This window comes from Grampus griseus (genome assembly GCF_964374135.1).
Source record: "Grampus griseus genome assembly, chromosome: 6".
Lineage (NCBI taxonomy): Eukaryota > Metazoa > Chordata > Mammalia > Artiodactyla > Delphinidae > Grampus > Grampus griseus.
Genome location: NC_139000.1, coordinates 99,131,927 through 99,149,417, shown reverse-complemented (window position 1 = coordinate 99,149,417; position 17,491 = coordinate 99,131,927). Strand labels below are relative to the sequence as shown.

The following is a 17,491-nucleotide window of genomic DNA, read 5'->3' as shown; positions in this document are numbered from 1 at the left end:
AACATCTTGCACATAACAGATGCTCAATAAAATATTAGCTGGATGACTGAACAGGTCAGCTCACTAAAAGTTTGATGTTGGGCAATATTTAAGGAAGTAAACATAAAAATCTGACATTTTCATGACTGCTATTTCTCTTCTGACAAGATGCCACAGCCGCCTGCCTTTTCAAAAGATATGCAGACAGATTTCTTGTAACCGAAGTTAGTGGAACAGCCTTGAGAAAGAAGCCAGGGAAATGAGACCCTGGCCCAGACAGTGTACAAAGTGGGACTGGGGACTTGAAATCAAACCCCGCTCTGTGGTGTGTTGAAAGGTAGACAATTTGATCAGCAGGGTGGGGCAAAGATCCCCCTTCCACCCCCCAGCTATCAGGCGAGCTCTAGAGAGACTGGAGAAACCAATGGCGAGGTTTCTAAGACACTTTAAGGGGAAAAATGAGTTTTCTCTGTTTTGGCATGTCTTAACGAATTCAAGAGGATCAGACGGAATGTGAAGGTTCTAGTTCACCCAAAATCATGTCAGAGGACTAGGACCCCACACTCTGTCAGACAAAAGAAAACATCTTTAGAAGCCACATTCGTCATTTCTGTTATCATCCGAGGGTTTCAGTGGGCAAAAAAAGATAACTGGGAAAAATAACACTTGGTTCAGTAGCAAGTTATCTATAGGAATTTGTTCATTTCATCTAAGACACCTAATTTGTTGGCATTTAATTGTTCATAGTATTCCTTTATAATCCTTTTAATTTCTGTAAGGTTTTTTTCCCCCTGGCCAGTCCAGCTAAAGGCTTGCCAATTCTGTTAATCTAAGGAACCAACTTTTGGTTTTGTTGATTTTCTGTATTATTTTTCTATTCTCTATCTCATTAATTTCTGCTCTGATCTTTATTAGAAAATATTGTTATTTTGGTCATCTTTTTATTTATTTATTTATTTATGGCCGCATTGGGTCTTCATTGCTGCCCGCGGGCTTTCTCTAGTTGAGGCAAGCGGGGGGCTACTCTTTGTTGTGGTGCGCGGGCTTCTCACTGCAGTGGCTTCTCTTAATTGCGGAGCACGGGCTCTAGGCGCACAGGCTTCAGTAGTTGTGGCAGGCGGGCTTCAGTAGTCGTGGCACGTGGGCTCAGTAGTTGCGGTGCACGGGCTTAGTTGCTCCGCAGCATGTGGGATCTTCCCAGACCAGGGCTCGAACCCATGTCCCCTGCATCGGCAGGCGGATTCTTAACCACTGTGCCACCAGGGAAGCCCCAGTCCTCATCTTTGAATGAATGTTTAGATGGGAACAGAATTCCAAGTTGACTTTGCATTTTTAAGTTATTATTCCTTTTGTCTTCAGCATCTGTTGTGGTTGGTAACAAGTCTGCTGCCAGTCTAACTTCTTTTATAAGCAATCTCTCTGGTTGTTTTTAAGATTCTGTCTTTGGTGTTCTGTAGTTTCACTACAGTACATCTAGGAGTGGTTGTTCTTTTCTTTATCCTCAATGAGTTTCTTCAGGTATTCATATTTGTCTCTCATTCTGGAAAACTCTATATTGTCCATAATCGTGTGGCTTATTCTATTTTAACCTGCAGGAACTCCTATTAGACCTTCTCATTCTCTCCTATATCTTCTTTTTCATAGTTCCCATTTATACCTGTGTGTGCTGCAATCCAGTTGATTATTTGTTTCTCCAGGGCTCTGGGCTCTCACCAGTCTGGGCCAATCTTCATGGTAATTTGTCAGCATGTGGTCCTTCCACATGCTAATATGAATTCAGGCTGCACACACCTGTCTGTGGCCCAAGCTTGGGGATTTCTCATAAATGCCTTTCGTCTAACTTTCTTGCTGCTGCCCCAGGATGGATGGTTGGCACGGACCTTCTACTCTACTCCCCTTCCAGGCTCCAGCTCTCTTCATCTAGGAGAATTCACCCCAGCAATCCTGCACCTCATAAGGTCTAAGGCTGCATCTTTTACCCTTATCTGAAATGAAAAAGCTCAGTGCTCCTGTCCCTGCATTTTGTCCATAACCCTGGGATGCCGTGTTGGCATCAACTATAACCACTCTGGCTTCCCTTTCTTTCTTGTTCCTCAATATTTTCCCTCCTTCCTCCTTCCCCCACATCTTCCTCTCTTCCCTCGTTCCATTTCCTGAAAATCCAGCTACTTAACATAAAAAAAATTTTTTTTTCCTATTTCGGCCAACCTTCGTCAGTATGGTCAGCTCAAGCCTGCCGTGTTGCCAGAAGTCTCCCGTACTCATTCTTTTTCTTTTTTTGTGTGCCGTGCAGCTTGGGGGATTCTCATTTCCCTAACTAGGGATCCAGGGATTGAACCCCAGCCACGGCAGTGAAAGCGCCAAATCCTAACCTCTAGACCGGCAAGGAACACCCACACTTACTCATTCTTAAAAATATGTATGTATCTTTTAGAATAGCTTTAGGTTCACAGCACAGTTTGCAGAGGGTAAAGATTTCCCATATACATACAGCCTCCCCCATTATCAACATCCCCCACAAGAATGGTACATGTGTTACAATTAGTGAACCTACATCAACTTATCATAATCACCTAAAGTCCCAGTTTACATCAGGGTTCATGCTTAGTGTTTCACAGTCTATGGGTTTACACAAATATATAATAACATGTATCCACCAATACAATATCATACAGAATAGTTTCCTTGCCCTACAAATCCTCTGTGCTCTGCCCATTCATCCCTCCTCTCCCCTAACCCCTGACCCTTTAACTGTCTCTATAGTTTTTGCCTTTTCCAGAATGTTATATAGTTGGAATCATCCAGTATGTAACCTTTTCAGATTGGCTTCTTTCACTCAGTAATATGCATTTAAGTTTCCTGCAGGTCTTTCCAGTAGCTTGATAGCTCATTGCTTTTTAGCACTGAATAATATTCCATTGCCTTGTCGTACCATAGTTTATTCACCTACTAATGGACATCTTGGTTGCTTACAAGTTTGGCAATTACGGATAAAGCTGCTTGAAACATTCATGTGCAGGTTTCTGTGTGGACAAAAGTTGTAAACTCATTTGGGCAAATACCAAGCAGTGTGACTGCTTGATCATATGATAAAAATATGTTTAGTTTTGTAAGAAACTACCAAAGTTTCTTCCAAAGCGGCTATACTATTTCGCATTCCCTCAGGCAATGATGAGTTCATGTTGTTCCACATCCTCACCAGCATTTGATGGTGTCAGTATTTTGGATTTTGGCCATTCTAATAGGTGTGCAGTGGTATCTCATTTTAATGTGTAATTCTCTAATGACATATGATGTTGAGCATCAACATATGATGTTCGAGCCCTGGTCTGGGAAGATCCCACAAGCCACAGAGCAACTAAGTCCGTGCGCCACAACTACTGAGCCTGTGCTCTAGAGCCCGCAAGCCACAACCACCGAAGCCCGCACACCTAGAGCCTGTGCTCCACAACAAGAGAAGCCACCGCAACGAGAAGCCCACGCACCACAACGAAGAGTAGCCCCCGCTCGCCGCCAACTAGAGAAAGCCTGTGCAGCAACAAAGACCCAATGCAGCCAATAAATCAATCAATAATTTTTTTTAAAAAAGAAATTTATTTTTTTTAATTTTAAAAAATTAATAAAAAAGAAATTGGATTCTTTCTAGAATGAGTTCAAGAAGCACTGCATCATTTAAGATGGAGTTTCTAAATAAATAGAAAAGGACGTAGTGGTGAGGCAAGCAGCCAGGGTGCTTTGGGAAGGTATTTTTAAAGGTTACAGACACACCATGAAGTACATGCAAAGAAGGGCAAGCATTAGGAAAAGGTGAGAAGGGAGGGTCACCCTTAGGAGCTGGCTCTCACTTAGGCTAACGGAAATTGTCTGATGGGAAAAGAGATTTTTGAAAACAAGACAACACACACACACACACACACACAGTTGCCTCATTTGTCCCAGAAGTAAGACTGTTAGAGTCTTTTCCAAGAAATCTTACTGCCAGATCTCAGTGAAATTACCTGGGTACTAATACTGGAGCTGCGTCCAGCATGCCTAGTAACAAATTAGTAATTTTAACAAGTGTTACAGCTCTACAGAGGAAAAGAACTATATCAATATCGTATGTCAATGACATTATTTCAAACACAACTACACATTTATACGAATTTGTTTTTATTTATTTCCCACCCCATGACTCAGTCATTTCACATTAAGACTGAAATAACAAGACAAGAAAACCAGGCATAAAAAGTGAAATTTTTGTATTATATTCAAGTATTTGTCTTTTCTGATTATATAAGAGAAAACGAGTATTAGGAAATCTAACTTCAAAAGACAAATTCAAAATGCTTCCAAAGAGAATCAGAGACTGTTAGGCCAAAAACCAGGGATCCAATGTGTCTGATTCCATGGTGTTTAAATCCCAGGTCTCAGCCTTCTGCTGGCCCTCACTCCAAACGGAACCGAAGTGCACTTAAGACCACTGACACCCAGAGCCGCTCCCCCTCTGCCAACGCAACGCCTGCTCAGTTTTCTTCTTCTAAAGATTTCTAAGCTGAAGTTTCTCTTCTCACACACTGTCATATAAAATAGGGATTTCTGCTTCGTCCCCTCCCTGCCATCATACCAAAAAATAAATAAATACAAATTTGAAAAGATTAAATGTAACTGTCTTTTAAAACCCAGGTAAAGCAAGGTATGACTGAATTAGCCCTGAAGGGACTGGAAATTTTTAAACGGGGGAAAAATAAACACACAAAAACAGTGCTTCCCCAAAACACTGAAACCCACAGACACAGTGACAACTTTCTAAACTGAAACGTCTGGACTTTGGAAGGAGTGTCATGTTTCCCAAAACCAACTTCTAGAAATCGTAACATGGATTCAGAAAAACTCCTAACAAAATGAGCCAACAGCCGGGAAGAGGGTATTGAGCAAGGGAAATGAGTGATTCAATTTGCAAACGTATCAACAGAAAAGAAGGTGACACACTGGGGAGAAAGGGTCGAGAAAAGCTCATGCCCCCTCATGAACCTTCCAAGCTGCTGAATTTCACAGGTTCTGATGCTTAATTTAAAAAAAAACTGAAACTTACTAAAGGTCAGTAACAAGAAGCAAAGCTGTCTTCCTGCCTGAGTGTGTGTATATGTGGCCGGGAGGGAGGGGAGGGAGGAAGAAATCAACATGGCATGCTATAAAGCAACTGAAATATACAGAAAAAACTGCATTTGGCCTCTCTTAGGAGGCCAAGGAATAGCTAAACGCCTCTTTCAAAGCCAGCTCAAGTCACGTGTCATTAACTCAATCCCTAGAGAAGATTAGGTCAGCAAGGGCCTGACTATCCCACCAGCTGGTTTTACTACATGCCTTTCACATTTTCCAGCAATAGGCATATCTTGAAAAACCTTGCCTTCTTACCTTTCCCAGTTGCCCAAATAAAGTAGCTCTCTACTTTAAGAAACTTGCAAAGACTTCATTCATTATCACCTCTGGCACCAGAAATGGGAACTGCTTATTAGTAAACAGAGTTTGTAAGTGCAATCGCTGCTTCTGCGGGTTTCTACAGCTCAAGTTGGCTTTGGAGGCTCCTGAAGGGTCCCCTGTCTTCACCCACCCCATCTACGCAGTAGCAGACTACCCCCATGTGCTCTACAAAGGCAACGAGACAATTTCTAGCTGATTCTTAGGGTGGAAACTGCTTCTTGGTGATATCAGGTTTAAAAGAGAAAAGAAAAAAAAGATATCTTATTCTACTGGGTTGGTGAAAGGGAAAACACCAACACAAAACCCCTTTCAGTCACTGTTAATCCTGCACAGCTGAGTTCACAGCTGAGTTCAGAAGTCTGATTGCTCTGACCAGCCCATGTCCTGATTGTTCAGTCACAGGAAGAACAGGTTCTCACACAGCTGGATGGCTGGTTCATGATGCAAGATTTGTCCTGACAGGAAAGCTAGCCTGTGGGCATACTTGCAAGGAGCTGGAACTCTAATGGTACCAGGCCAATTCCAGTACATGTGGCACAGTTTGAAAGTCAACCTGTAGGCCAAGAAGAAAACATGATCCTTTTCACTTTTCATCTTCAATTTGGAGCACATTATGTACTTCTGGGTGTGTGACACAGCATACTTACCAGCAAACTGGGGGACTGAGGAATAGATGATGCAACTTTTGGGAATCATTATTTTTAAGTGGAATTGTATCTATTTCCACTATTTGTAAGTCAAGAGGGCATGGGGAAATTCCCACTTTAGGTGCTCCTCTTTTTATATCAAAACAAGGAAAACAGTAAGGAGAACATGTTTTTGTTTTTGTTTTCTGCCTCAAGAAAAAGCTGCAGAAAGGTAAGTACCCCAGCAAAGTATTTATATAATCTGAGCGCAAGAACAACGCATCTCAAACCTGGCTGTGTGTCATAATCATTAGAATCAGTTTTTAAAAATGCGAATGCCTCAGAATGCTTGGAGTTCGTGAAGCCTGGGTGTATTTTTTGAAAGGTCTCCAAGTAATTTTAGTGTACAACAAGGATTATCAGTCGCACCTCAAAAAGATACCATTATCATGAAAGGCAAGAAGAAACTCAAGGGGTAAATATTCCTGGCAGTGGGCAGTATTTGTCTTTTCTGATTATATAAGAGAAAATGAGTATTAGGAAATCCAACTTCAAAAGATAAATTCAAAATGCTTCCAAAGAGAATCAGAAAATTATTAAGCCAAAAACCAGTGATCCAGTTTGTCTAATTCAGTGGTTTTAAAATTCCAGGTCTTAGCCTTAGCTCCCTGGCCTGAATTATTTACAAGTGAGGAGTAGGTTACTGGTCAGCTCACCTCTGCATATGATCAGGGCTCAGGTGTGCAGTGTTGAGAACACAAACATAATGGGTAGGAATGCCACAACCCTGTCGTACATGATGGGCAAGAAGGTAGAAGTCCACCCTAGAAAGGAAAAAGTACAAAGTAATGGTATAGTTGGATTTGGCCAGAGCTGGAAAAGATCTTGGAGCTCATTCTAGCTCCTTCACCTAAGGCTCAGAGAGGTCAAATGACTGGATCAAGGACATACAAGGACCAAACTAGGCTGAGAATTCAGGTCTCCTGACTCAACAGGCTATTTAAGAATGGTGGTAGAAATGACATCTGTGTGCAGAAGGTTAAGCATGCATAGTCTTAGGAAAAGACTGTATGTTCAATATTATATACTTAAGAGGGAAAAGCTTCATTGTTGGTTTGTGTGTTTTTAAATAGTTTTTAAAATTTTACTTTTTAACAGTAAAATCTCTGATCCCATTCCACATCTCTCTAGGCAACCTCCCCATTCCAATACCCAGGGAACAGACAACTTCTCCAACCTATTCTTGTTGAAATACTGTGTCTCGCCCACTTACCACTCACAGCTTGTTATTGTATGATCTACCACAGTCCCGGGGGAGGGAGTCACAAAGTGCTCGGTAGCAGACAGGTACACACTGGTGCTGATTTTCTTCTGAACTACAAATACCACCATCTTGGGATGATAATTCTCAAAAGCTTCAAAACACTTCTGTAGCTGAGGAATCTCATAGCTGGCAACTGTCTTTAGTTGGCCATCAGACACTCCATCACGGTACACCACAATCTTCTCTGGGAGACAGTGGTTCACCTGAAACAACACCCTGCTGAGGTGAACTGTGTGGCCCTGGGGCTAATGACCACAGGCAGAGAAAGGCTCACTCAGTGAACAACCTGGAGACACGGCAGTAGGTCCCTTTCACAGCTGGACCCAAAGCCATCATGTTGGAAGGGCAGGGAGAAGCAGCTTCTAGTCATTTCTAGACTTCCTCAGGGTAGTAAAACCGGTCTGGTACACCAAAGGTGTTATAAAATATGAAACCAAATAAGCAGGCTCTGAGTCACATATATACGGCTTATACTGAAACGGTGTGAAAAGAAGTTAAGAGGAAGGAAAATTATGGGCTGAATCAATCTTCCTACTACTTGGATTTAACACTAATTACCTGTCTAGGCAAAAAACAAGGTGAACTGCTGCAAAAATTCTAACATACAGCTGCACATCCCACAGATCCACCATCCTCACGTTTCTGTGTATCAGCAACATCCAAAGTTGCTGACAAATGAAAGGGGATCCTTTACTAAATATTATCCTACCATCAGGTATAGTGTGAAACATTCTTTTTTTTTTAAATATTCTTAATATAACTAAGTAAACTCCAGTCCTGGTAAATTGTCCATGGATCCAAATCAAATTAAATGCTGGCTTGAATCAGTTTTGAAAAATAATTTTTTCCCCATGTAGAGAATATAATTATGTTCTAGTTGTATGTGACTTCAATAATTTTAAAAAATAAGCTGTTTCATTTTAAACTATAAGTTTTCTTTAAAGTGCTTAGGTTTAGGGACTTCTCTGGCGGTCCAGTGGTTAGGACTCCATGCTTCCACTGCAGGGGGCACGGGTTCGATCCCTGGTTGGTGAACTAAGATCCTACATGCCATGTGGCATGGCCAAAGAAATACATAAATAAATAAAGTGCTTTGGTTTAATTCAGTTAGTGACAGTTTGATTCTGATTTTGGTTCATCCTAGGTTTTTGTTCACAATTCCCCTCAAAACCCTAATTTATCATTGAATTAGGTAGGCTTATACTACATATTCTTTATAGGTTACTCTACATGAAAATTTAAGTTTCATTTCAAAGAACCCTTTTTAATAATAAATAATCACCTAGCATCTTTTTGGAGTTTAAGTTTAAAATTCAAATATTTTATAAATGTCTCTTTTTTCTGAGACCCCGCAAGTACTGTATTTACAAACATGTGATTCATCTTCACATTCCAATATTGGAATTATTGCCCCAGTCGTACTTTTTTGTTTTTATGTTGTTTTTGGCTGTCTAGCATCTATTCCACCTCTTTTTGGTAAGAGCATTTTAAGTGTCCTCCTGCCTCCAACAGGGTACATTGGAATTCGTGCGATTATTAATCAAGGTACCTTCCCCTAATCCAGGGCTTCTCAACCTCAACACTACTGACATGTAGGGCCAGTGAATTCCTTTTATTGGGGGCTGACACTAGAGGATGTTTAGCAGCATTCCTGGCCTCTACCCACTAGATGCCAGTAGCAATCTCTCTCAAGTTATAACCAAAAATGTCTCTAGGCTGCCCACTGGGGGAACAAAACTGCCCCAGAAGAACACTCCTCCCTCACTCTGACTCTTCGACAGAGAATAAGAAACACTTGGAGTTTTTCCCTTTGTGGTGGTGCTTCTTCAGGTCCCTGCTTCTGAACCCTATCCATTTCCCAGCTTGACGCTCAACCTTCTCACGAATCCTCTGAGACTCTCCATGATCTTACCAATTAATCCCCATTTTGCTAAAGTTAGCACGTTTCTGTGACTTCCCAAAGACCCCTAACTGATACGTTGTGTAAAAGGGTGGGTAACACAGGCACTTAGATCTGGAAGAAAACCTGATTTCACAGATGAGGAAACAGAGAAGAATTACACTGGGTCTGGGGTCAGGGGACCTGGGACTGAGTCTGAATGTGCTGCTCCTCAGCTGTGCTCCTGAAGACTCAGCTTCCTCACTTGAAAAATGGATGTAAATGAGCACCTTACTTTTCTTCTTCTCAGGGTTAAGAGGGATAAAGTGTGTGTATATACGTATATAATTTTTTTAAGCTACAAACAAAAGTTGAGAACAAACTAGATCAAGGACATACAGATATTCTGAAGCACAGGGAAGGGATCTAACAAGATCAATGGAGTGAAAAATAGAATCAAATTCGTCTGAAGTATTCACTGATATTACCTCTTTCTTTAAAATCTGCTAACCAACTCCTGAGTGTGAGACATTATACTTGGCCCTATGTAAGATTCCAGTAGAAGTGAAAGGCATGATTCCTGTTATTAAGGAGCTTTCAAATCTAATAATAACAGTCAACAATGGTAACTTCTCTAGGTCATCTAGTCCATTCTCTTCATTTCATAAATGATAAGACTATGATCTAGGGGGGTCAAAATATGAGACAAATCACAATACTGAAACATAAACGTTAAATATACATTATTAAATCACTTCAGTACTAGGGTAAATACATGAAACAATAAATTAATGAAAGCAGGACTGTGCTTGTTGGCTTACTATCCCTAGCACTGAATACAACGGTGAGGATCAAGTAGAAAATAAGTATCTGCTGGAAGTCTGAGATGTTCTTTTATGTGTGATTCCATTCATTCACTGAACAAACACTTAATGACCACTAGGTATGAGCCACTGTGCTAGTCTCAGAAAATTTAAAAATTATCTTGATACCTTCCAAATATTAGTGGAACTCAAATTAACACTGGGGAGACAGACACAAAGTAAATACTCTCAATACATTACAAATAACATAACAAAGAATATAAATAAAATGCTATGGGAACAGAGAAGTATAAGACATTTGTTCTCTAGAGGAAAAAGTGAATATTATGCCTCAGTGAAAGAACTAGCAGACAATTCAGTCAGCAAGACGGGTAAAGGATTCCAGGTAGCACTGCAATGTATTGAATACTACAACATGGGTCAACTCTGAAGACATTATGCTAAGTGAAATAAACCAGTCACAAAAAGACAAATACAGTATGATTCCACGTGTATGAGCTACTCAGGGTAGTCAAAATCAGAGACAGGAAGTAGAAGGGTGGTGGCAACGGGCTAGGGGGAGGGCAGCATGGGGAATTAGTTTTATGGGGACAGAGTTCCAGTTTTACAAGATAAAAAAAGAGTTATGGAGATGGATGATGATGATGACTGCCCAACATTCTGAATGTATTTAATACCACTGAAATGTTATACTTAAAAATGGTTAAGATGGTAAATTTTATGTTATGTGTATTTTACTCAATTAAAAAAAATGGGGGAAAAAAAAGGAAGAAGAGGCCAGGCAAGCTACTAGAAGTGGCAGGTCCAGAAAGGGCAGGCTGAGGTTTGGAAGAGTCCCCAAATAATCACTTGCTCAAGATAACTCTCCACCCTAAGATCCTCCCAATTGTGCTAAGAAAAGGGAAGTGAAGGTGGAACTGAGAAGCAGAAAGAACCTATACTCTCACACATTGGAAACTGGCTGCCTGAAGCTTTTGATTCCAAAGGCAATACCGTGGCCCACTCCCTTCTGTCTCCAGGGTTGAACACTAGTCAGACCAGTCCAGCAATATGAAGTCAGAGCCAGAGCCAGAGCCACAGCCACAGCCACAGCCACAGCCACAGGAAAAGCAAAAGGGGCTGAATTAACTACAGCTGAGTTTAATCTTCTCAACCCTCAGGCCAAATAACAGATGAACTCAACATTAAGTGATTACTAATCATGAGAGCTAAAGCTAAGGCAAGTGTCAAGAATGTAGCTTGGTTTTGATTTTCACACATGAGTGGAAGGCAACACTGGCACTCAGACTCACATGTGGTCTAGGAGCTCAGATGAAGGGTATGGGCCAGAGTGATTCTCAATGGGTGCTCTGGGCTCCAATTCTTCCCCTTAGATGTTTTAGGGAGTGCACAGAGTCAAAACTAATTTCACAATACTCCTACTACATTACTTGCCATTTTCACTCTAATTCGCTCATAAATATCCAGTAGAATTTTCCAGAAAGTAAATGATGTGTGACACTGCAATAAATTAAATGTAGGATATTCACTTGCCTTTTACTAACCCAAACATTAAAGCCACTTGCCAAAATGTAAAACATCACCGAACATTTTGAAAGTAATCTTTAATTTAAAATGTTATTTATGGGACTTCACTGGTGGCACAGTGGTTAAGAACCCGCCTGCCAATGCAGAGAACATGGGTTCGAGCCCTGGTCCGGGAAGTTCCCACGTGCCACGGAGCAACTAAGCCAGTGCACCACAACTACTGAGCCTGCGCTCTAGAGCCCGTGAGCCACAACTACTGAGCTCACGTGCCACAACAACTGAAGCCTGTGTGCCTAGAGCCCATGTTCTGCAACAAGAGAAGCCACTGCAACAAGAAGCCCGCACACCGCAATGAGAAGCCCACACACCGCGACGAGAAGCCCGCACACCGCAATGAGAAGCCTGCACACCGCAATGAGAAGCCCACGCACCACAACGAAGAGTAGCCCCCACTTGCCGCAAGTAGAGAAAGACCGCGCGCAGCATCGAAAACCCAATGCAGCCAAAAATAAATTAACTAATTAAAATAAAAAATAAAATAAATATTTATGTTATTAACTATATTGAGCTTATTATTTTTAAAGTAAATTAAAAAACATTAAAAAGTTCTCAGTTTTAACTTCTAATATGGTAATTATTGATATATACCTATACAAACAAAAAAGTCAATAATATTTAAGAAGGTAAAGATTTCCTTAGACCAGAAAATTTGAGACCAGAAAATTTGCTGGACCAGAAATATAAATCTAAATACAGATATTAAATAAAACCACAGGGCTTCCCTGGTGGCACAGTGGTTGGGGGTCCGCCTGCCGGTGCAAGGGACACGGGTTCGTGCCCTGGTCTGGAGGGATCCCACGTGCCGCGGAGCGGCTGGGCCCGTGGGCCATGGCCGCTGGGCCTGTGCATCCGGAGCCTGTGCTCCGCAATGGGAGAGGCTGCCGTGGTGAGAGGCCCGCGTACCGCAAAAAAAATAAATAAATAAAATAAAATAAAATAAAATAAAACCACAGATGAGATTAAGTTTGCCAACAAGGCTTCAGGTGGTGGACCAGGATTTCTAAGAAACCCTGCCACTGAGGACAACTGGAAAAGCTGGACAAAATATAAAAACATCTACCTGAAGGCAGTATCAGAGGAAGGATGGGGGCCCAGAGGAATAAGCCAGCCTTTTGAACTTGTTTTTCCCCGGCAGCATGTGTTGATTTTGCTGATTCCACAAGGGTACGTAAGCTAGATGGATGTTTGGGAGTGGTGCTTTTTTTTAAATCACAGCTTTATTGAGATATAATTTGCTATACCATAAAAGACACTCTTTTAAGGTATAAAAGTCAAAAGTTTTACATTTATCGAATTTTGCAACCATCACCACTATCTAATTTTAGAACATATTCATCACCCCAAAAGGTAATCTCATACCCATTAGCAGTCATTTCCCATCGCCCACCCTAACCCCAACTCCTGGAACACACTAACATACTTTCTGTTTCTTTGGATTAGCCTATTTTGGACAAACAGAATAATGTAATATGTGGTCTTCTGTGACTAAATATTTCACTGAGCATAATGTTTTCATAGTTCACCCATGTTGTATCAGTCCTTCATTCTCTTATGTTGCCAAATGATATTACATTACAGGCTATATCACATTTGTCCATTCATCGATTATATGGGTTTTTTCCAGTTTTGGCTATTATGAATAATACTGCTATGAACATTCATATATAAGTTTTGTGTGGACATATGTTTTCAATTCTCTTGGTTTATACCTAGGAGTAGAATTGCTGGGTCATATGGTAACTCTATGTTTAACATCCTGACGAAATACCAAACTGTTTTTCAAAGAAGCTCTACCATTTTACAGTCCCACCAGCAATGTATGAAGGTTCCAATTTCTCCACATCCTTGACAACACTCTTATTATCTTCTTTATTTTAGCCATCCTAGTGTGTGTGAGGTGGTATCTCACTGTGTGTGCATGCTTTTAAATAGAGACTTTATTTTTCAGACCAGTTTTAAGTTTACAAAAAACTTGAGGCCATGGTACAGAGTTCCCGTATACACCTTCCCCACCAACCATACACATGGTTTCCCCTATTGTTACCATATTACATTAGGGTGGTGCATTTGTTACAACTGATAAATATAGATACATTACTATTAACTAAAGTCCACAGTTTATATTAGCATTCACTCTCTTCTACATTCTATAGGCTTTAAGAAATGCATGTCATTTATCTACCATTATAGTACTTTTACAGCCCTAAAAACCCCCTGTGCTCCCTATTTATACTTCCCTTCCTCACCCTCCCAAACCTCTGGCAATCACTGATCTTTTTACTGTGTCCGTAGTTTTGTGTCTTTCCCAGAATGTCCTATAGTTGGAATTATATAGTATGTAGCCTTTACAGATTGGGTTTTTCCACTTAAGTTATATGCATTTAAGATTCCTCCAGGGCTTCCCTGGTGGCGCAGTGGTTGAGAGTCCGCCTGCCAATGCAGGGGACACGGGTTCGTGCCCTGGTCCGGGAAGATCCCACGTGCTGCGGAGCAGCTGGGCCCATGAGCCATGGCCGCTGAGCCTGCGCGTCCGGAGCCTGTGCTCCGCAACGGGAGAGGCCACAACAGTGAGAGGCCCGCGTACCACCAAAAAAAAAAAAAAAAGATTCCTCCATATCTTCCCATGCCTTGATAGCTCATTTCTGTTTACTGCTGAGTATTTAATTGTCTGGATGTACCATAGATTATTTGTCCATTCATCTACTGAAGAACATCTTCGTTGCTTCCAGTTTGGGCAATTATAAATAAAGCTGCTATAAAAATCTTTGTGCAGGTTTTTGTGTGGACATATGTTTTCACCTCATTTGGGTAAATACTAAGGAGTGTGACTGCTGAATCGTATAGTAAGAGTATGTTTAGTTTTGTAAGAAACTACCAAACTGCCTTCCAAAGTGGCTGTACCATTTCACATTCCCTCAGACAATGATGAGAGTTCCCATTGCTCCCCATCCTCACTAGCATTTGGTGTTGTCAGTGTTTTAGGTTTTGGCCATTCTAATAGATGTGTAGTGGTATCTTGTTGTTTTAATTTGCCATTCCCTAATGTTATACTGAGTATCTTTTCATATGCTTATTTGCCATCTGTATATCTTCACTGGTGAGAAGTCTGTTCAAGTCTTTTGCCCATCTTTTAATTAGGTTGTTTTCTTATTGAGATTTTAAGAGTTCTTTGTATATTTCAGATAACAGTATTTTATCAGATATGTTTTGCAAATATTTTCTCCCAGTCTGTAGCTTCTTTTCATTCTCTTAATGCCTCTCACAGAAGTTTCACAGTTGTTTTTTTATTTTAATTAAGTCCTGTTTATCAGTTCTTTATTTCATGGATAGTGCTTTGGTATCAAAAAGTCATCACCAAACCCAAGGTCACCAAGATTTTCTATGTTATCTTCTATACTTTTTAAACTTTTGCATTTTAAAGATAAGTTTGTGATAATTTTGAGTTAATTTTTGTGAAAGGTATATGATCTGGGTATAGTTTTTGTTTGTTTTGTTTGTTTGCATGTGGATGGGCAGCTGTTCCAGCACCACTTGTTGAAAAGATTCTCCTTTTCCATTGAAGTGGCCCATGATCTTTTATCAAAGATCACTGGAATCTATTTGTATAGGTCTACTTCTGGGCTCTCAATTCTGTTACCTTGACATGTCTATTTTTCTTTTTGTCAATACCACACCATCTATATTACTGTAGCTTCATAGTAACGCTTTGAGTAACAGAAGTCCTCTGATTTGGTTCTTAGGTACTGTGTTGGTTACCCTGTGTCTTTTACCTATTTAAACTTTACAATCTGTTTGTAAATATCTGCAGAGTAACTTGCTGGGATTTTGACTAGGGCTACAGTGAATCGATAAATTGGGAAGAACTGACATCTTAACAATATTGAGTCCTCCTATCAATGAACATGGGATATCTCTCCATTTATTTAGATATTTGATATTTTTCATGAGAGTTTTAGAGTTTTCTTCATGTAAATCTCATATAAGCTTTGTTAGACTTACATCTAATGTTTCATTTTTTGGTGCGAATACAAATGGTATTGTTTTTAATTTCAAATGCCAATTGTTCATTGCTGATATATAGAAAAGGAATTGATTTTGTGGGTTTTTTCAGCAATTTAATTTTGTATATTTATGTTGTATTCTGCAACCTGGTAATTCCAGCAGTTTTGTTGTTGTTGATTTCTTGAGCTGTATACATAGACACCATGCTACCTGCAAAGTTTTTTTTCTTCCTTTTTGACTGTATAACTTTTACTTCCTTTTGTCTTTTTGCATTAGCTAGGACTTCCAGTATGATGCTGAATAGGAGTGGTGAGAGAAGAAATAACTGTCTTGTTCTTGATCCTAGGGGAAAAGTATCTAGTTTCTCACAATTAAGTACAAGGTTAGCTGCAGGATTTTTGTAGATGTTCTGTATTAAGTTTATGAAGTTCCCCCTATACTTCTAGTCTGCTGGGAGGTTTGTTGTTGTTTTTTGTTTGCTTGTTTTTCTTTTTTGTTTTTTTAATCACGAATGAGAGTTGACTTTTGTCAAATACTTTTTCTGCATCTGTTGACATGATAGGATTTTTCTTCTTTAGCCTGTTGATGTGACAGACCACACTGATTGATTTTCAAATGCTGAACCAGCCCTGCATAACTGGAATACAAACCACTTGGTTGTTGTATCCTTTTTAAGGGTTGCTGTAACAACCACAAACTGGGTTGCTTAGAACAGCAGAAATGTATTCTCTCACAGTTCTGGAGGGCAGAAGTCCAGAACTGTGGTATCAGCAGGTTCGCATGCTTCCTCCAAAGGCCCTAGGAAAGAATACTTCCTTGCCTATTCTAGCTTCTGGTGGTTTCTGGCAATCCTTAGTGTTTCTTGGCTTGTAGATACATCACTCTGATCTCTGCTTCCACCTTTCCAGTGCCTTCTCCTGTGTGTCTGTGTCTCTGCTCCTTCACATGACCTTCTAAGACTCTGACCAAACTTCCCTCTTCTTAAGAATACATCATTGGCTTAGGGCCCACCCTAATCCAGCCTAACCTCATCTTAACCTGACTGAATCTGCAAAGACCCTATTTCCAGATGACATCACATTCACAGGATCGAGGTGGACATGAATTTGGAGAGGCAGTATTCAACTCAGAACAGTTATGGTGTATAATTCTTTTTATGCATTGTTAGATTTGCTTTACTAATATTCTGTTGAAGATTTTTGCATCTATAATCATGAGAAATATTGATCTGTAGCTTCCTTTATTGTAATGCCTTTATCTGGTTTTCATGTGAAGTGGTACCTCATTGTGATTTTGATTTCCACTTCCCTAATGACTAATGATATTAAGCTCTCTTCATGTGCTTCTCGTCTATTTGTATATGCTCTTTGGAGAAATGTCTATTCAAATGTTTGCATATTTTTATGCTGGGTTATTTGTCTCTTTGTTTTTCAGCTGTATATTCTGGAAACTATACCTGTACTAGATATACCAGATGAATGATTCTGTCCCATTCCATGGGTTGTCTTTTCACTTTCTTGTACTTTGAAGCACAAAATATTTTGAATTTGATGAAGTCTGATTTATGTTTTTCTTGACTTGCTTTTTGCTTTCAGTATCATATCTAATAAACTGTTGTCTGTTAAATGGTCACAAAGATATAAACCTATGCCATCATCTAGAGTTTTATAGTTTTAGTTCCTATATTTAGGTCTTTGATCCATTTGAAGTTATTTTTTATATATTGTGTGAGGCAAGGATCCAACTTCATTCTTTTGCATGTGGATATCCAGTACTCCCTGCACCATTTCCTGAAAAGACTATGCTT

The 17,491-nt window shown here is 40.1% G+C and overlaps 1 protein-coding gene across 2 annotated transcripts in view; it reads right to left on the bottom strand.

Moving 5' to 3' along the window:
- Positions 1–5,838: 5,838 nt before the first annotated feature.
- The window catches only part of PIWIL2 (piwi like RNA-mediated gene silencing 2), a gene marked incomplete at both ends in the record, with an annotated part of 86,804 nt that continues 75,151 nt past the window's right edge, over positions 5,839–17,491 (bottom strand). Inside the window, 3 exons of one of the 2 annotated variants that reach the window (XM_082656381.1) lie at positions 5,839–5,995; positions 6,785–6,892; positions 7,342–7,595. In XM_082656381.1, the coding sequence (XP_082512507.1) occupies positions 5,839–5,995; positions 6,785–6,892; positions 7,342–7,595 (519 nt within the window). The remainder of the gene's footprint in view (positions 5,996–6,784; positions 6,893–7,341; positions 7,596–17,491) is intronic. The other variant, XM_082656380.1, reaches the window with a different exon arrangement.